General features: G+C 38.8%; 1 protein-coding gene across 1 annotated transcript in view; it reads right to left on the reverse strand.

Moving 5' to 3' along the window:
* Nucleotides 1-18,555, reverse strand: part of LOC122803763 (extracellular calcium-sensing receptor-like) — a 1,059,758-nt gene extending 1,041,203 nt beyond the window's left edge. Inside the window, exons 1-3 of the mRNA XM_044073454.1 lie at nucleotides 18,550-18,555; nucleotides 17,600-18,439; nucleotides 1,037-1,253 (exon numbers count right to left, since the gene is read on the reverse strand). Coding sequence (XP_043929389.1) covers nucleotides 1,037-1,253; nucleotides 17,600-18,439; nucleotides 18,550-18,555 — 1,063 coding nt within the window. The remainder of the gene's footprint in view (nucleotides 1-1,036; nucleotides 1,254-17,599; nucleotides 18,440-18,549) is intronic.
* Nucleotides 18,556-21,215: the final 2,660 nt, after the last annotated feature.

The following is a 21,215-nucleotide window of genomic DNA, read 5'->3' on the forward strand; positions in this document are numbered from 1 at the left end:
AGTGGCCTTGCTTGACAGAGGCACTGGGAACTAACTTTGGGTGGCATGATGCCAGAGAATCTTCTTTGGCTAGGCTTGTATAGGCTCCAGGGCCATTAGCCTAGTACACACCTATGAACCTATAAACTGTTACAATAGTGCAGGCACATTTCTGTTCAATTCCAGTAGGGCTTGCTGTGCTTACATTTTAAACAGCACTTCGTAAAATACCTCTTCAGCACACGTCTGTATAAACCATCTTATATGACATACAGCTCTAATACATTTGTAACACAAACATTTTATCTGAATCATGCTGATATTCATAAATGACATATAATTATTTACAAAATTCCAGCTAGCTGTGCTGGCAGTACCTCCTTTGTTATATTTCTTCCAGATAGTTGTGCTGGCAGTACCTCCTTTGTCACACCAGGATTTTTTATGGAGATTGCAGATTATTAGATTGGCAGTGAAGGGAAACATACCTTATAAAAAATGAAAGAGTGGGTCTTTTGTGTAATGAATTAGAGACTGTAGATCTTGTTTTTGGCATGTAAACGAGTACAGAAATTATGGGAAAAATTAGCAGAAAAAATCTTGAATAAATTTCAAGAATATAAGCAATTGAATATGGATATGACTGAATATGGATTTTACGAGGGTTTAAGTAAGGAATATGTTAAAATATTGGACAAGAAAATGTTTTGTATTATTTGGGTTATTTGGAATGAAAGACTAAATGAGATTATGTTTAATAAAAATTGGGTTATCCCAAATATAATAAGGAAAATTAAGTGGTGGTTATGGAAAAAGGAGTTGGGGTCTATGTATGTATGGCATGGAAATTTTGTAGGAATGGATGTAAATCTTTCTGTGAATATATTAATCATGTTAATGTCAGTCACTGCATTTTCAGCATCAGTATACACTCTCTAAAGTCTTTGTTAGCTATTTGTTAGTCAACAACTTCATCTAAATTTCAAACGTATTCATGAAAAAAGTAATGTTTAAACCAACATATAATAACTGGTATTGGATCTAACCTTGCCATAACCTGTGTTCCATAGTATAGCAGGTACATCCACTATTAGCTTTTGGTTATCTGCAGCACTGGAATCAAACTGACCAACATCTACATACTGGAAAGACGTTTCTGATTTTGCTTGCCAGTTCAGAATGTTGTACAGTGCTGGAGGGTTACCATACATATCAAAAAATACATCCTCACCATTTTTATTCCTGAAATGAACACTCTTTAAATAGTATAGAAACTGTAAAAGAGAAAATCAGCTGTTTAAGGTGATGACATTGACCTGGTCAATTCTTAAAGTTATACATTGTACTGTAGTTTTAATCTATAAATAAAAGCCCAAGGTACTTCTCCGAAACAAGCTGTTCAATGAGTGCAATTTATATAACTGTAACATTTTAAAAAGTAAATGCATGTGTCTGACATGAAACTCTGAACTTTAGTTCTACATTGCTCATGCCATGCTTTGTTTTTCTACCAGAATTCAGACATTTAACAACTTATCTTCTTTTCTGAACCCTGATGGAGAACTATTTCTCAAAGAAATACCAGGATATTATTTTCAAATGGCACTATATACTTTTCCCCCCAAATTTTATTTCCTCTCTCCATTGTTTCCTGTAACCATGGACCTTACACTATGTCATTTAATTTAATTGCTCTCCTTGCAAGCAAGAACTGCCACATTAATGCCCTAGTCCTGTCATATAGTGTGATAATAGACCTCTTTGACACTTGCCCTTCTATGGGCATTAATCTATCAAACTGTTGCATGCAATATCTCACTGCCCTTTTCTGCTTCTTGTGGTCTTGACTTTGCAGTGGACCTCAGGTGGGTGCCTGCTTGTCCTAGATCTATGATACAGTTTTGCTCAGTCTGCATTGGCATGGTGACACAGGAGAATTTTGCAAGCCTCCAACCCTCATTACTGTTTGTTGGTTGACCTATGTTTTTTTTTTTAACTTCTTAACCCTTGCTGCATTTGGTAAATGAGTGCAGATCACCACTAGGGTGCAGCCATTTTTATGAGACTTGCTTGGAAAGGAGAAGGGAGGTGATGATTAGTGATCAGCAGTATGGTTTCATGCCAGGAAAGAGCACTACAGATGCAATGTTTGCTCTGAGAGTGTTGTTGGAGAAATACAGAGAAGGTCAGAAGGAGTTGCATTGTGTCTTTGTAGACTTGGAGAAAGCATATGACAGGGTGCCTAGAGAAGAGTTGTGGTATTGTATGAGGAAGTCGGGAGTGGCAGAGAAGTACGTAAGAGTGGTACAGGATATGTACGAGGGTAGTGTGACAGTGGTGAGGACTGCAGTGGGAGTGACAGATCCGTTTAAGGTGGAGGTGGGATTACATCAAGGATCAGCTCTGAGTCCTTTCTTATTTGCAGTGGTGATGGACAGGTTGACAGATGAGATCAGACAGGAGGCCCCGTGGACTATGATGTTTGCAGATGACATTGTGATCTGTAGTGAGAGTAGGAATCAGGTTGAGGAGACTCTGGAGAGATGGAGATATGCTCTAGAGAGCAGAGGAATGAGGGTCAGCAGGGCTAAGACAGAATATATGTGTGTAAATGAGAGGGAGGGTAGAGGAATGGTGAGGATGCAGGGAGTAGAGTTGGTAAAGGTGGACGAGTTTATGTACTTGGGATCAACAGTTCAGAGCAATGGTGAATGTGGAAGAGAGGTGAAGAAGAGAGTACAGGCAGGGTGGAATGGGTGGAGAAGAGTGTCAGGAGTGATTTGTGACAGACAGGTTCCAGTAAGAGTGAAAGGGAAGGTCTACAAGAGGGTAATGAGACCAGCTATGTTATATGGGTTGGAGACAGTGGCGTTGACAAAAAGGCAGGAGTCAGAGCTGGATGTGGCAGAGTTAAAGATGTTAAGATTTGCAATCGGTGTGACTAGGATGGATAGGATTAGGAATCAGTATATTAGAGGGTCAGCTCATGTTGGACAGTTTGGAGACAAAGCAAGAGAGACGAGATTGCATTGGTTTGGACATGTGCTGAGGAGGGATGATGGGTATATTGGGAAAAAGATGCTAAGGATGGAGCTGCCAGGTAAGAGGAATAGAGGAAGGCCTAAGGTAAGGTTTATGGACGTGGTGAGAGAGGACATGCAGGCGGTTGGTGTGACAGAGCAAGATGCAGAGGATAGGAAGAAATGGAAAGAGATGATCCGCTGTGGCGACCCCTAACGGGAAAAGCCGAAAGAGAATGATGATGCTTGCAAAGGGTAAGGTCGAATTTCCATGTTTTCATATACTCAAGCTGAAGATTGAGAAGCTGTGCTAAGCACAGTGCAGTACTTATGCAGTTTGCAACTAGTTTTCTTTTGCTGGATGCAGTTTATGTATCTAGCTTTCAGTGTAAGCCTCTGAATGTTGACATATTTCTGTGTCATGAAATCATACTACATGGTATATCTATGGAGCCATCCCAAGCAAGCGTTCAGACAGCTCCCTACCATTCTGCAGTGCTTGTCTTCCAACCCCCATTAAGGTCCTACAGTACAGTGAGATGAGTAAAAGCTTGTATGTCCATATCTCATTTTGTGCAGCATGGTAATGCTTCAGTAGAAACAGTCATACTAATTTAAGTTGTGCTAAAAATATGATTCTATGGATGCACGTCATTGCCTCTACCACAAGCTGAAATATTGGTGCAGCTGGTTTCAAGGTCATACTTTTTTTCAGTAATGAGTTGTCAAGAAATCTTTTACTTACTATAGCTAAAAGGCAACCCTAGATGTTGTAAATCAGTCAGAAAACATTTTTAGCAGAATGCCAAAAGTATGCCTCCTACCATTGTAAGATACAGTGCTGTCGGGCTGACAACTTGTGAAAAGATTCTTTGGATGTTTTAGTAGACATACATACTTTAAAAGGTCATCAACTATAGCCACAATTACCCAATGAAGGGTCAAGCAGAATGCTCTTGAGTAATACTCTTCAACACTACCATTGGGCATTGCCTTTCTATTAGCTAAATGTATCCATAGAAAGATGCACTAATACCAAATGGTCTCAGCAAAGCACCATTTCACTATGGCATCACTAATTATTCTGATTCTTTTATTTAATAAAAATACGTAACTCAATTTGAGAAATGTTGCTTACATATTTAAATAAATACAATTTTAGTAATCAATGTTGGCATAGAATTTCTTCATTTTTATTCATTTCAACTGGAAGTCCTGGTTTCAGACTGACCCAGGAAAATAACAAAGTGACATTCAAGGAAGGATCAGTTATGCATTTTTCTTATTCTGACCATTTTTTTCTACAAATGAAGTCAGTATGCAAGTGAGAAAGGAGAAAAGATGAGGAAAGAAGAGTGTTAAATGAACTTAAAAGCAGATGGGTAGGCAATCTTCTCTTTCTGCCATCACTGAAATCCAATAGTAATGTGTCGAGGAGGACTGGGGCTAAAATTTGTTAGTAACACATAATTCAAATGTTAAGTGGATTACATCAGTATTAAGCAAGGCTGGGTTTAATGTTTACTGGTGTACATGACTTCTTTATTTACTGTTGTGATTTAGCTTTTACGAACATTGGCAAGCAACATATTTGGAAATGTCTATTATCCATCTCCACCATTTTGCAAGCTATACAATGCCTGAAATGGTATGAACCCATTCCTCTGATGAATGGAATGTCAAGAGATATGAGTTCAATTCTGGGTAGGGTATGTAATTCTTTTCACTTACTACTATGAAGTGGACTTATTTCTATCCAGTTCTTGTAAAGAAAATCTTGGATTATTTTTGTGGTTCCTAAGTAGTTCCATCAAGTCTTAATAAAAGAAAACTTTTTTTTTTCCCAACAAGTCTGGATATCCCTAAACTGATACTGGCTTAAGTGTAGAGGCAGAAATAAAGAGAGAAATATAACTATCTACTTCTACATTTGCAAGAAATTAGTGCCTTTATTTGCAAGACATGTTATAATACCATTTCATGTTCAAATTATTTGTGCAATTACTAGTGTTTGTATCCATATTAATAATGAAACTAGCATGTGAAATCATGATGATTTGCTGCATAAAAGACTTGATAGAGGCACTAGCAGCTAATGCCAAGGCACTTCTATGGGCTAGGCTTGTAAAGGCTCCAGGGCCATTAGCCTTGTACACACCTATGAACCTACACACCTATGAACCTATGAACATCTATTCAGTCATTTTAAATAACAAAGCAGACATCAAATGAAATTAGAGAAGAATAAACAAATTGCTTTTATTGCTGTCAAATACTAAATTTTATAAAACTGTAAAGTATTATTTTGCTAATGCACATAGTTTCAAAAAAAAAAAAAAGAACTGGACTTGTCAATTAAACAAAATGAGTATGGTATTATAGTTGTCATGGAAAGATGAGATTACAGTGAATTAGTTTTAAGGGATTTATAAAATATGGTAATTTAAGATTAAATAGAAGGGGGGATGGGCAAAGTAGCTTGTTCATGGATCAATTATATCTTTTTTAGAATAAACAAAAAAGAGGTACTGAAATACATATATATAATCATGTTAAAAGATAAGGACTGTAGCATCTTAATAATTCTTGTTTACAGAAGTCCAAGTTGGAACATCATTTTGCATAGTGTATTTCTAAAATGCCTTCACATCCTTTGTGATGAGAAACCAGCATTTGTTATTTGAGACTTTGATTATCCAAATATTAACTGGGGACATTTGTTTATAATAACTCATATCAAAAGTCAGTTTTTGTTGACATACTTAATTCCTTACATTTTTATACAATTGGTTCAGACACCAACTTGGGAAACTAGTATTTTGGACTTATTACATGCACATACTGAAGGACTGGTTTGTAATTTAAAGGTAAATCAGCCATTAGGAACATCTGAGTATGACCCTGATCTCTTTGGGTATCAAACAACATAAGAGAATAATAATTATGTAATAAATCAGAAATTCTACCTTACTCAAATTTTAAATGAACAACAAACAGATAAGAGCCACATGATGGATTAACAAAATTGTGTTTGGGGATAGTCATTAAAAACAAATGTAATAAATATTTTAAGAAACTAAAACTGTAAAAAGACAAAATATGTTTTAATAATAAACCCTTGTGAAATGGCAAACCTATCCTACTGAAGGGTTTATAGGATGAACAGAAGGAATGAAAACTTATCAGTGAATCCTGATGGTATCACATGACAACTTGTTGCATAGCATATCACATGACATAATATGCCCTTGAACTTATATGTATAGTGAAATGATTTGAGTATTATTTACTGCAACATCTGATGAGAAAAAGTATAGAATGCAGTTTAACAGCACAATATTTCAGGTCATTTGACAGCGACACATTAGACTAAGCTTAATGAGAAGATAGCCAAGTCTAGGGAATAAGGAAAATAATGTTTGGTTGTTTATCCAGTTGTAAACACAGCAGATAATACTTTACTACATGATCAAATTATAAGGAACATAATATAGTACTTGTGTGAACTCCTATGTTATTAAATGGATAATGTCCTGGTTATCATCAGGAGACCAGTGTTTTCTAATACAGGGTAAGAAAACAACTAGCAGCAGTTTTGCTGTTTTCCATTTTGAGAACAATACTGTTTTATGGTTTTCTTGGAATTTCATTTTTCTTCAAAATGTTGGATTTGTAACTATTTAAATTAATCTCAAATTGGGGCGTTAAAAGGAAAATGTAAGGATGTAAAGGACTTGAATGCATAATTAGGTTCCATTATGGAGTGGTGCAAGTAAGTATTTAAAATTTAATACTGAGAAAAGTAAGGTGATTATTTTATGGAGTGAATGGATTCATAAGGGTTGTGCTATGACATTACCAACTTGAAATTGTACATTGTGTAAGGGACATACTTTAATTAGCACTGGGTTTACTTTCAAAAACAAATAGTCAAAAAAGGAAAGAAACAAGAAGGGAAAAAACTGACTTAATATTTAAATTGCTCGAATTAAGAAATGAGGAACTATTATGTACATTATATGAACTGTTACACCAATAATAAACGAGAACTTGTGCTGTGTTTTTGTCACTTAACTTTAGCATTTTTAGTAAGCTCGAATCCACATAAAGGAAACTTACTAAAAAAAGAAACATTTATTGTATACTCAAAGGATTAAAAGATAACTGCATAGAGTATGTTCTACAGACTTGTAAGCAACAAATCACATTTTCTCTTCAAAGCTTTGACAAATGGTAGTTTTAGAATGGATCTTGGCTTAATTTTAGATGAATACTATTCTCACAAGAAGTACTGTGGACCTGTATATAATTAATAAAATAGTTTGGAAATATTGTTGTATATCATAATTAGTACCACATTTAAACTTAAATTGGATGAATATCTTGCAGAAGGGAAGTTTTTGCTTGGTGTAAGGGATATTACTTGAAGATCTAACAACAAATGCAGCTAGCCTAACTATTAAAGTATGAAATAGTTTTAAATGAGCTGATAATAGCAGGTTTGGGATGATTAAAAATGAGATCTGCCAGCACATCAGTCAAGGACTTTGACATATAAAAATGTGTTCCTGCATAGAACCACAGCTAGTGGTGTGTATACCTCTAAGTCTGTTGTGGAAAAATTATTGTGATGCAGGTGCTTTAATGGTGAACAGTGCTAACTATATTTCTTGAGTTCTTTGATTATTTCTGGGCAGAACTTTTAATGTAATTCTTGGTGGTTTAGGAATCATAACCCTGGACATGCAGAACTAAAACTAGGCAAAGGAAATGAGGCAGGTGACATGGGTCAAGCTATCTTGGGAGAGTAATTGGCACTTTAGATGAATTAATGCTCTCCTTTTTGTTGGGGGACAGTATCTGTAGTCAGTATCTGTAGGGCATAACTTTTCTACACTCTGTGAAATAGCTATTAGAAGTATAAAGTAATTTGTCTGGAAGACTTTTTTGTCCTCAACTTTAGTGGACTTTTTTGGGTTGCCCTCAAAGGACAGATACCAGTTGCTCTACTTATGCGTTCACTCTCTCTGCACTGGTGTGTTCCCCATCATGCATGTCATCAGTGTTAGGCCTAATCATTCTCATAATTCTTTGAGTAGGCAGAAATTGTAGTCTTATGCAGTCCATCCTAATTCACTTTTATTCTGACCTTATTCCCATTATAGAAAACAAATACTCTGTTTGACATGCATAGCTCTCCTGTTTATCTACTTTCTGAAGTAAGGGCTAACACAGGGGGCCTCTGGCTGATGAAGTTTGCAGATGACTGCAAATTAGCTGCCATAGTCGAGTTCCCAAATGACGTGGACATTCTACAGAAGAGCCTCACTGAGACAAATGCCTGGTGCCAGAGCCATGGCCTCAAGCTCAATGCCAAAAGGTGCATTGTCATCCCCTTTGGTAAAAACTCAGTACCCATGACCTACCATATAGGCAGCAGTCCGCTTAATGCCGAAGGTATGATAAGAGACCTTGGTACTCAATTAGACAGTAGTCTCTCCTTTGATAATCACATCGCCACAGTAGTCAGGAACTCCTTCTACATGGCACACCTTATCACAAAAGGGTTCTCATCCAGGAAAAAAGAGTTCATTGTTCCCCTCTACTTGGCTCTCATTAGCCCCATTATTGAGTACAATGCCCCTTTTGGAATGTACCTCACAAGAGATCTGCAACAGCTGGAAAGGCCACAGAGGTACCTCATAAAGGGGATTACAGGCCTCAAACACATTGCACTCAAGTTACCTGGCACTTGCTCACTAAAGCAATTATATAAGTCAGCACTAAAAATGAAAAGCACTACACCCTCACTCCCCACTGGCCCTTGTTTTCAATTATTAAGGAATTCCCAATATTATTCTAGCATGTCCAAAGGTCAGTTGTCAATCTCCTCTCCGGTCCAGCTGGTGAATCTGGGAATCTTGAGGCAATGTTATAACTGCCTCATGTACACAGACAATCCTCTCCTCCTCCCACATAACACAAATACTTGCGAGAGATGCAGCTATTGAGCCAAACTGGAGGCTGAGCTCTCTCAACTCAGGACTGGCAAGACCAGACAGGAGGAGAAGGCAACTACACACACCACAAAACCAGCCTCACATAATGCTACCACACCACTGAATCAAACACATAAACACACAAAGACATACTCGGAGGCTCTGAGTAAAAATTTACCTAAACAGCAGAGGCCTCCAAAGCAGACACCTAAACAACTGCTACCTCAAGACACCCCACAAGCAACATATAAACCACAAAAGCAGTGTGCAAAGCAGTCACAGCCCTTAAAGCCAAATACAACACCAAACATACTTGTCATAGGTGACTCCATAGTCAGACACACTGACGTCCCACTCACCAGGCTGAACAAGGAGAGGGTCACAGTAAGCTGCCTATCGGGCGCTAGAATCCGCCACATAACACAAGCACTGGTCACTCCACGGCAAGTACAAATATGACACAGTCATTGTCCATGCTGGTGTGAACGACCTGAGACGCACCTCCCTGGACTACATGAAAAGAGACATAGAGGAGCTCTCTGATTATGTAGCCCAGGCAGGCATGACCCTAACCCTGAGCAGTATCCTTCCTTCACCAAGAATGATGCCACAATATAGAGACAAGATGATCAGCTTTAACAATTGGCTTAATGTCTGGTGTCATTCAAAGGGGATCCAGTGTCTGTCTGCCTGGGATGACATGCTTGACAAGCCACGCTGCTTCAAGGGATGGCTTGCACCTGTCACCCTGGGATTCCGGATATTGGCTAAGGCTCTTGCCACCCCCATAGTGCCTTTTTAGGCAAGGCTCAAATTCTAAACCTACCACCCTAGAAAACAAAAATGGGAAGAAACTGAGGGTAATGCTGCTCAATGCCAGAAGTCTAAATCTCAAAATGCACGCACTCGAGGCCCTTCTCAGTATGGAGAACATCGATGTCTGTGCTGTAACTGAAACTTGGTTCAAGGCTCCTGAGAGCACCCCGGCACTATCAGGTTTTACCTCATATCATGCGTTCCAGCCCCAAAACCCAGACCACACCACAAAAGGAGGGGGTGTATCCATATTCATAAAGGATACCCACACCTCCAGGTTGGTGGCAACGCACTTAGCGTCGGAAACCATCCAGGTGCAACTAACCATAGGCAAAACTGCTCTACAAATTGTAGCATGCTACAGGCCACCCTCTCAAACTCAGGAACCCCACACAGCCTTCCTGAAGACACTGGAGGGTATAAATGTATCTCCAAACACCATCATATTGGGTGACTTCAACTACCCGAATATAGACTGGGAACATTACTCAAGCCCTAACTTTCTAGCCCAACGGTTTCTGGAGTTCATAAATTCAAATGCCATGGAACAGCTAGTCACTGTTCCCACGAGAGGAGAAAATATACTAGATCTCATTATCACAAACATGGGGACAAAATGCTCCACACCGGAAGTATATCCCTCATTGGTGAGATCTGATCATAAACTAATCTCACTGGAAATCCACATCCCGCCCCCACCCCAAACAAAAAAGACCACAGTGAAGAACTTCTCTAAAGCAAACTTCACACTACTCAAGACTGGTGTGGTATCCTTCAAGGCCCCTGAGACAGTGGAAACCACAACCCAAGCTGCGGAAGTCCTTACAAATGCCTTCTATGAACACCTCCAGGACTGCATGGATCAGGCAATCCCAAATAAAACAAAGACTCTTTCCACAAAGGGCAAACGTCCAGTCTGGTGGACCCCAGCCATTAACAAACTTTACAATAAGAGGAGAAAGCTATTACATGATAGAACAAAATCCATAAAAGGGAAGTCACCCCTGACCATTATTAGTAAAAAAGTACGAGCACTCATAAAATCAACTAAGGCCAATTTTGAGAGAAAAATTGCCATGGATTCAAAGGACAATCATAAGGCCTTTTTCAGCTATGTTAGGAACCTGGGTGGAAACTCCCAGATATGCTCAGAATTAGTCCAAAATGATACAAAAATCACTGAACCCACAGACATTGCCAACATACTGGCAGACAGGTTCAGTGCAAACTTCACCCCTCTCCCCTAAAGGAGAGATAACTATCCCAGCGGAGTGTAGCCTCCCAGACATCTCAAATGCGCAGGTGAAAGCTGCTCTCTCTAAAGCTAAAAACACAGCATCAATGGGACCGGATGGTGTCCCTGGCTGTGTGCTACTCGAGCTAAATGAGGAATTAAACCCGCACATAAGGCAGCTGTTTAATCTCAGCCTTACCACAGGATACGTGCCCAAGGAGTGGCATACGGCAACTGTGGTCCCACTCCACAAAGGCGGTGCCTCTACAGACCCTGGTAATTACCGCCCCATAAGCTTAACAAGTCTAGTCTGCAAAGCTATGGAGAGGATCATAATGGAGCTCATAAACAAAGATATAGGGGACTTGCAGACATTGGACCCGACCCAGTTTGGCTTCGTCAAGGGAAGATCATGCCTGTTGAACTTGGTCGACTTCTTCGAAACAGTCACCAAGGCCATTGATGAGGGAAAGGCAGTCTATACAGCCTACCTTGACCTTGCAAAGGCTTTCGACACAATACTCCACTCGAGTATTGTAGAAAAACTTACCAGCTTAAATGTAAACCCATATGTCACAAGATGGGTTGCAAACTGGCTTAAGGACAGAACCCACAGGGTTAGAGTTGCTGGCGCTATGTCAGACTCCAAGCCGGTCACAAGTGGTGTCCCACAGGGCTCGGTCCTTGGCCCCCTATTGTTCGGCATCTACTTCTCAGAAGTACAGGCCAACATGGGAGGACTTTGGCTGACAAAGTTTGCAGACGACTGCAAACTGGGCGCCATAGTGGAAAGTGCATCGGACACAGATATCCTTCAGAAGGGACTCACGGAAACAGATAGCTGGTGCCAGAGCCATGGCCTGAAGTTAAACGCCAAAATATGTATAGTCATACCCTTCGGGAAAAACAAGGTAACCCCAAGCTACCATATAGGTGGCAATCCACTAAGCACAGAAGAGGTTATCAGGGATCTGGGGACCCAGGTTGACAGTGGCCTTTCTTTTGACACTCACATTGCTAAAGTGGTTAGAAAGACCTTCTACATTGCCTACCTGATCATGAAGGGATTCACATCCAGATCTAGTGAGGTCATTGTTCCTCTGTACTCTTCACTTATCAGACCAATGATCGAGTACAATGCCCCATTCGGGATGTATCTCGCCCGACATCTGCAGCAATTGGAGAGACCCCAAAAGTTTCTCACCAAAAGGATAAAGGGACTCCAAAATCTGTCATATGCTGCCAGATTGAAGAAACTCCAGCTCTATTCAGTCGCATACCGTCTGCTCAGAGGTGACATGTGCCTGACATACAAGGCCATGTCCAACCCGGAATTAATGGACATGCTCCACCTCAAAAAATCCAAATCCACCAAAACCACTAGAGCAAGCGACTTAAACCTTAGCACGGATATAAATAGGATGTGCTGGAGGGATAGATTTATCACTCAGAGACTCCCTATGCTGTGGAATAGAGTCCCGGTCCATGTGAGGCAGAGCACCTCGCTGGCTCTGTTCAAGAGAAATCTTGACCTGTGGATGGGAGATCGTAGGTTTACCCCGGGAATCATCTCTGTGTCACTGCTGGACAGAGGCACAACAAACTAATGGGTACAGTATTTTTTCATATAAGGGGTGGCGTAAGCCACAAAAATTCAGGCTAGGCTTATAAATGCCTTGGGGCAGATAGCCTAGTATAAACCTATGAACCTATGAACAGATGCCTTATGCTGACCATCTTGAAAAACTCCAGCTTTACTCCGTAGCATATCGCCTACTCCGAGGTGATCTCTGGCTAACATACAAAGCTATGTCAAACCCAGAGCTGTTGGACATGCTACACCTAAAGAAATCCCAATCCCTCTGAAATACACACTCTAGGGACCTAAACCGTGTTACCACAATAAACAGAACATGCTGGAGGGATGGATTCCTGTCCCAGAGACTTCCCATACTCTGAAACAAGCAACCTATCTATGTCAAGCAGAGCTCCTCACTGGCACTCTTCAAGAGAAATGTTGATGAGTGGATGGGAAATAGGAAATTCACCCCTGGGATCACTTCTATGGCTCTGCTCGACAGGGGACAGGAAAATAACTTTATTGGGTGGCAAAAGCCAGGGAACTTGTTGGCTAGGCTTACATAGGCCCTTGGGACGATAGCCTAGAACCTACCTATGAACATATAAACCTGTAAACAAGTCTCTCAACTAAATATCTCAGCCTGTTATAAACAAAGGAATTCAGTGTATAAAGATCTGCCCTTATTTGGATAAACTAAAACCCTTTCTTTATTTTCTGTGGACACACAGTCTCTTGTGAGATGATCTGTACCTTGCTTTCCATGCTCTCTAAACATATAAGTAATCTCTCCAGCTAATGGTACCTTGGACTATGACCCTAACTGGCTTTTTATATAAATGTCTTCTACCACTGGTAACTCTGTCAACTTAGCATTTATTTATCTTCCAAAATCATCTTCTTAAAAAATTTCCAGACCCTTATTCACAAAATTATATCTGTAGAATCTATATACAAAACAGTTCATAATTCTTGGTAACCGTAATCCAAACTTACTGCGTACCCATGCAAATGAAATCAAACAGTTCCTAACTGACTGTAATTACACTTGTTAATGAACCAACTCATCTCAACTATTAATCAGATTGCCACTCTCTTTTAGATCTACTTTAATCAACAATCCTGATAACATTCCCTATATTATGATTCACCTACTCACCTTACTCTGTTGTACTTAAATTAATTTAATGTAGCAGTACAGCTTACAATAAAATGTATGCTTTAGAAAGAAATGCTCCAAAAACTACAAAACACTTCTGCTTTGACACCCCACCTCTGCACAATAGATTAGTGTCCTGTACTTAACATATTTGAGCCTAACCGTCAGCTGAATATTTAAGCAGAGACCTCTTAGAAATTCAAAATAAGCTCTTTCCAAAAATGTCCATACTCTAAAAACAAAATGAAACAAAAACAGTGGCTAACCAAAGAGTTAAAAGCATTTACAGCAATCAGAGATGCTACCTGTTACAAATGGAAGCAAACCTATCTCCTGGCTTAGTCATCTCGAAAATCTAGTCAAACAAGCAGTTAGAAAGAATAACATTAACTTTTTAAACTCTAAACAAAACACCATAGTCAAAGCATCTAAACAATTTTGGAATGAAGTAAATCATGCAGTCAGTCAAAAGCCCACATCCACCATCACTGCTTGTCATGACTCTACAAATTGTATGAAGCAATTCCCTTATTCATCCCCTTTTCTGACCCTTATACTCTTCTGTTATACTTCATGATAATCAGAGCTGAGGACTTTGTAACAACACTTGAACAAATTGAACTGGATGTCCCCACCGGGTCTACTAAACTAACACTTTGGTTCATATACCACTGTAGAGACTTAGGTAATCTTTCACTCCGGCGGACCTTTGTAGTTCACATAACAATGCCCAACATTTGGAAAACTGCACCCAGAGCCAAACAATGCATCTCATTTGCTAAACTTCTTGAAGAAATAAGTTATACCCAACTTTCACAGTATACTGACATACAAATTGTTTCCTCCAAAACAACATGGCTTTTTGGTGGGTCACAGCATAATGACAGAACTGTGGACACAGACAAAATTCTACTCAACAAAGCTAAAGGTAACTTCAATGACACTGTGTTTTTCTTATTTTGGTTAGACCTAACAAGGGGCTTTGACCTTGTAGAACATCCCAACCTTACAAATCATCTTCATGAAAAAAAGAATTAGCCAAAATGCTTCCAACCTGTTAAAGGACTGCTTCTCCAATAGTTAAGATTTATACTTGCAGATCCACTGATGCCCCCCTTAAATGGTGTTCCACAATGTTCCATTCTTGCTCCTATTATTCTCAGTCTTCATCTATAAATTTCCTGATGACCTACCACAGCTTTCAGTTGTACTTTAAGTGGATCTCATGCTTTGTTAATGCTGCTCTTCACATCTCTCCCTACAAGTCCAAATTCACTCAGATTTTCACCCTCTACTTGGATTAACAATAAACAATTCTTCTGTATTCAACCAGTAAAAAAGCCATGTTATCTGGGATTCACCAAAAACTTTCTAAAACCTTTACTTGTTCAGGATTTATTTTTTTATCTGTTAAGACTCAATTTCCTCTTTCAAATGCCTTGGCATTTGGCTTGGCCACAAACCTGGAAAAACAAGAAATAATTGTTTCCCTTCACTTCTGGGTCCATAAAATCTCATGTATTCTTTCATTTATTAGAATATCTGAAATAAGAAAATGAATCATGTTTGTCCAGCTTAAGTATAACCTTCTCTTAGCAACTGCTGGCTCAGTCTCTAATATAAAATCAAAGGAAGTCATTTCCAACAAAATATGTAGGCTCATCGCCCTTCCTCCGGACAAGCGACATTGCTGCCAAGCAATCATTAAGACAAATTGTCAATCCATTAAGAAAATGACAGACCTTTAACTCATTCTCATCTACCTTTGCTACTTCATGGTGAAGAATTCCTCCGGCTAGTTGCCAGGAAAATCCTTGTCTATAATCTCAGATGATAGACACACTCAGGCTGAATTTTGCTAACGTCAAGACTAATCTATGATGCATATACCACAGCTTTGTAGTTCTCAGCTCCAAACTCTGTGGGTCCCCATTCATCTCAAAGAGTTGTCCTGTCACTTCAAGGGTTGAACCCAGCTAAAGACACATCTTTTTATTTAAACAGGCTAAATGGAACAGCTTTCCTTTGGGCCACATCACCTAACTTTCAGTACTATATTCACCTGCCCTGTCTCTACATTACTTTAAGTTAGAGAGGGTAAAGCTCCACCATCTTAGATCCATCAACCTTATTTTATATTCACCCTACTTCACTCCTCTACTGCTTTGTTTTGTTATATGGTGGGGTCCTAAAGATACCTTTGTAAAACAGTCATTATTATCTACTCTATTATAAATACCATGTACATAATGTACATAACACCTGCCATTTATCCTGTTTTGGTCAATACACACTGTTTAGTGTTCTGCTTTAATTATGGACATGTTTGCAAATCTGTTTTATTATCCTTACTTTGTCTCTAGACTAAACATGAAATTGGTCCATTCTGACCGATATTCTATTTTAGTTAACATATAAATAAATACATTAAGTATGATGGCCTAAAGTTGGTGTCCTGTTGTTTTGTAGACAATATATTTTTGGTCTCATCTGACCTTGACCTTTGATTCACAGTAAAGCAGTTCAATGCTGAGTGTGAAGCAACTGAGATGGTAAATATCACCTCTAAATTTGAGGTCTTGGTATGCTCCTGGGAAGGAAAGGAGTGTTAGGGTGAGTAACAACAGCCTTTAGTGCAGAAACTGTTGAGCGATAAGCTCAAACATGAATCTGACAATCAAACTGGGTTAGTGAAGGCAGTCAGGCTTGTCTGTATTGAAGCAATCTGTGGTATCAAGGGAAAACCTGGCTTCTCAAACTAAGCATTAAGTTTACTGGTTAGATCTCCAGTTTCATCTTTATGTGACATCATGAGCTATGGGTAGGGAGTGAATGAACAAGATTAGAGATACAGTCATCGGAGATTTGATTTAAATTGGCATCACTGCGCTTATTCCTTCTAGTCAGGGTAAGGAGCATAATGACTGAGGACGGCCTTGGAGTGGAGCTGTTGAAACCACATATCATTTTACGAGGACGCACTATAAACATGCTCCTGGATGAAGGTTGCTGCACTTATATGGGGTCATAGCCAATTCGAAATAGCCTGAACAGAATAGTCAGAGAGCAACTTGTAATACAGCCAGATAACTTAGAATCTATACTTTGAGAAAGAGAAGTTTGGGCTACTTTTCTAAGTTTTCTGCCTGTGGGACCCTCACCAGGAAAACTCAAAGAAAAGGAAGTGAAGTGGTTATCTTCATACCAGCTACCTTTTCATTAAGGCTGTTTTTATTAGTATATGTCAGATGCAGTAAATGTACCTATATAAGCATATGTTTGCAATCATTACAACATACAGAATTATGATCAATTGTTACAGAACATCTAATAGTATATAGACAGTGTTATACCCTGCAAACTCAACTATAACATATAGTGTGTATGACACAGATTACATATACATTAGGTTCTGCAAATAGGGATGATAGGGAACTAGTGGTCAAAAATGTGAACAGACAGCACGTGTTTACCTAGATGTCTAACCACTGTTGCTAAAGGACTATCTCTTGCTTGTCCTCTCCTATAGTTTATGTGAAATTATACATATTTTAAGATGCACTTACTACAAATATGTAAGCAACATCTGCAAAGTCAGAGAGCCCTGATGAATGATGACAAAGTCCCTGTCTGCCACCAAAAGCTCAGAAATAATTACCTACCTGGATTATGCACTTACATATCAGGCAATACATACTGGAAACAGAAAAGTAATTCACTGGGCTGTTTCTGATACAAAATCTTAGCATATTACATTTGAGTGTGAGGGCATCCTTAGTACATCTCAGTTACCATGATAATGAAGCATTTTACCTGCCACGGCTGGAAATCCTTCATCACTGCACATGAGCCATTACCAAATGGCCCTTCTCCAGGTTTGCATGAGGTCATATCATGTAAAGCATGAGCAACAGCATATATGGTATTGTAGACATTATATGTATTTCTTAAATCAGCAAGTTTAAAAAAATCCATTTTCATGCCCTGTAGTGTTTCATCTCCCACACAGGCTTTTGATTCTTTGCTCAAGTTCTTATTATTTTTACCTACATTATCTATGGTCTGCAGGTTACAGCCAAAAACAAGTTCCCAAAATATTTTCAAAAATATATCATCTGAATTGCTATGAGGATTAAGGCTATAAATGTAGTCCTCAAATGCTGGTATGTCTCCTCTCCGCACTACAAAAGCAAGAGTTCCTTGAAGGGTTCTCAAAAACTCTAGCTTAGAAAACATAGGAGAATTTGCCCAGCCATCACTAGCTACCCAGACTTTTCCAGTCACTTTGTTCTGTGTAATTACCTCCATGAGAGGGTAGAGGTCAAGATCTGTAGCATAGGCTACTATCACATTCGCAGAAGATTTCTTAATTGTTTCAACTATATATTTAATCTTCATCTCAGAGTACACTGCAGGTATTGATTCAGAAAAAGCAATGCAAGCCCCGGCTCTACTTAGTACTTCTTTTACTTTAAGGCTGCCTTGAAGTCCATAGTCACTGCTGTCAGACAGAAGTCCAACCCATATCCAACCAAAATGTAGGACCAAATAGGCCATGCCAATGGACTGGAAGAGATCACTTGGAATTGTTCGGAGAAAAGATGGAAACTGAATTTTGTCACTCAAAGTCATAACAGTTGCTGAATAACTCACCTGGAAAGCAAAGTTTCATATTTATAAAAACAAAATGCACAGACACACACATTACACTGTTCAATTAATTTTAACAAGTTCATAGTTCATAGTGTGCAGCATGGTCTCACAGTCATTTTAGAACCTTTATCTGCTAACCCCTACTCCTATCAACCATACTAAAACTACTTCTAACTCATCTTACACAACATTCATTCACCTCTCTCATAAACAACCATCCACCTACCCCATCTCCATCACAAAAGAATTATCCTCTAAAACCCGTCTTCTACATCAATCCAGTTTCCATCTCCACTATCAAAAAACTGCTTCTTAAATTAAAATACATTAAACTCATTACTGATAATATTCCCTCATAGTACATTAACATGACTGCTGGTACCCTTTACCATACCATGTCTCTAGCCTCATAAACAGATCTAGCCAGGAAAACTATGCACCTATTATGTGGAAAAAGTCATTAATTATTCCCTTACACAAAGGAGGAGACTCATAGGATCATCATAGGAGAGATCATAGGAGATTACCAGTCTAATGGCTCTGAGGCCCTTACAAGCCTAGCCAAAAGTTTATCCCTAAAAAAGAAAACCCAATCAGCACCTGTCACCCCTATCAGTGAGGGACACAGGTGGAACTCCTGGGAAAATTTGTGGTTACCCATCGACTCATCAAGGCTGCACATGAAGAGGGTCAATGACATACTTTGTTTGACATGTATGGGGAGTCTATTCCACTGAATTCTGTAATTACCGCCCTATAGCTATTCTTTCTCCATTATCAAAAATCCATGAAAAATGTATACAGTCCCAACTTGTAATTACCACCTTTCAGCTGTTCTTTCTTCATTATCAAAAATCTGTGAAAAGTTTATACAGTACCGACTTCTCAAATCCTCAATAGAAAACAACCTCTTTTGTTATACTCATTCAGCATGGCTTCAGGCCACACCACAGCACTACCACAGCTTTTCTTAATTTCATCCATCATATCATCCTTTGCAAGGACTCTGGGAACTTTGTTTCCTCTCTGTTCCTTGACTTATCTAATGCTTTGACACTGTGTCTCATCAGATTCTTCTACATAGATCATCCTCACTAGGCCTTTACACCCCCTCTGTCTCCTGGTTTTATAGCTATTTTTCTAACAGGCTAAAGGCAGGAAATGACAGAAAGAACAGTCATTATTCTTATCCATCTCAAGTGGAGTGCCACACAGCTCTGTCTTGAGCCCCATACTCTTTAACATTGTTATGAATGACATTTACACATTCTCAACTACTGCTGAATGCTGAGAAAACCAAGTTATTGCTTTTCTCACCAAAATCTGTATCATATACAAAAAATAACTTCTCCATCATTTCACCAAACAACATTCCTACTGAACTTGTGCCCCACACAAAGCTACTTGGCATCTTTATAGATAACCACCTAAAGTTCTGATATTCAAATACAATAACCTATCAAGAATACCCAAAGAAAAACTAGACTCCTGTATCCTAGCAAACACTTTTTAACCAAACATAGCATCTGCATATCTTCTGTCTTCACTACTATATGCTGACAACATCTATATAGTCTTCAGCAGTCTCCACTAACAAAAACTGAAAAATGTTATAACAAAACGGCTAAATTCACAATTAAACAATCTGATAAATCTCACCACTGCCTAGCCTTAAAACATTTGTCTGGTTAGAACATTCACTCTTTCTCTCTATCACCCAGTTAGCAACTCTTCATAATAATCAACAGCTTCAGAACTGCCCGACACTTCAAGCCTTAAACCCCTGCATGAATTTAAACCTCATGTCTGTCCTTGTACTCAAATTATGTCTCCAAAATCTGGACTTGTGTCCCAACCACCATCAGACAACAAACAAACTTATACAAATTCAAAAACCTGCTAAAACACTTTAAAAACAATAGGATTTGCTCTTAAATCTCCTCAGGCTAAATTACCACAACCCTTGCACATCTATATTATACTATATGCCTCACCACAGCAAATTCTCAGTATAAATCCCCTACTGACTTCTATCTCTTTGCTCTTATTGCCACTTCTGTTGTCTCTAGTACCCACATGGCAAGTTTTTTTTTCCTTCAGTAAAATTCCAACTGATACTTTTTACCTTCTACCTCCACCTCAACTTCTCTACACTTTTAGTTTTCTCTATATCATCTAACAATCAAATTCAATTTTCCTCACTTCCTCACTACTTTCTAGCATTATCACCTCCTCCTCTCTGGTTTCTACTCATATCACCCACAGCACTTCTCTTATTTCTCCTACCCATAAATGTAAAATTGTAATTTGACATTTAAACCTCATTGTATATACGCCAAATTGTCTTGTATTAATATCTAATGACTCTATAATTATCTGATTGCAGATTTTTTTCCTGCTAAAGCTGCCTTTTGGTTATTTTACAACTATATTGTAACTATAAGCTTTATATTTTTCTTTATTGCATAAAATTACCAATTTTGTTGCCAGAACTTTTCTCACCAGACCTCCACTGACACCGGGCTACCACAGCCTAGCCAGACTTCTCCAGGGAAACAAACGTTATATATGTCTAATGATGTATTAAATATTCTAATCCATTCCTACTCTCAAAATTCTTTTTAAAATATGCAGAGACCCAGAATGTCTTATCAAGTAAGGTAATTTATTCTGAATGCTGTTTTCCGGGATAACACAAAGCTGTCATACCCACCATCATAATTATAATTTAGGCCTCCTTGTGTTATATAAGTTATTGTGGGGTGATTTAAAATAT

Source organism: Protopterus annectens, chromosome 6.part0, assembly GCF_019279795.1.
Source record: "Protopterus annectens isolate FY-2018-M chromosome 6.part0, PAN1.0, whole genome shotgun sequence".
Taxonomy (NCBI): Eukaryota; Metazoa; Chordata; order Ceratodontiformes; family Protopteridae; genus Protopterus; species Protopterus annectens.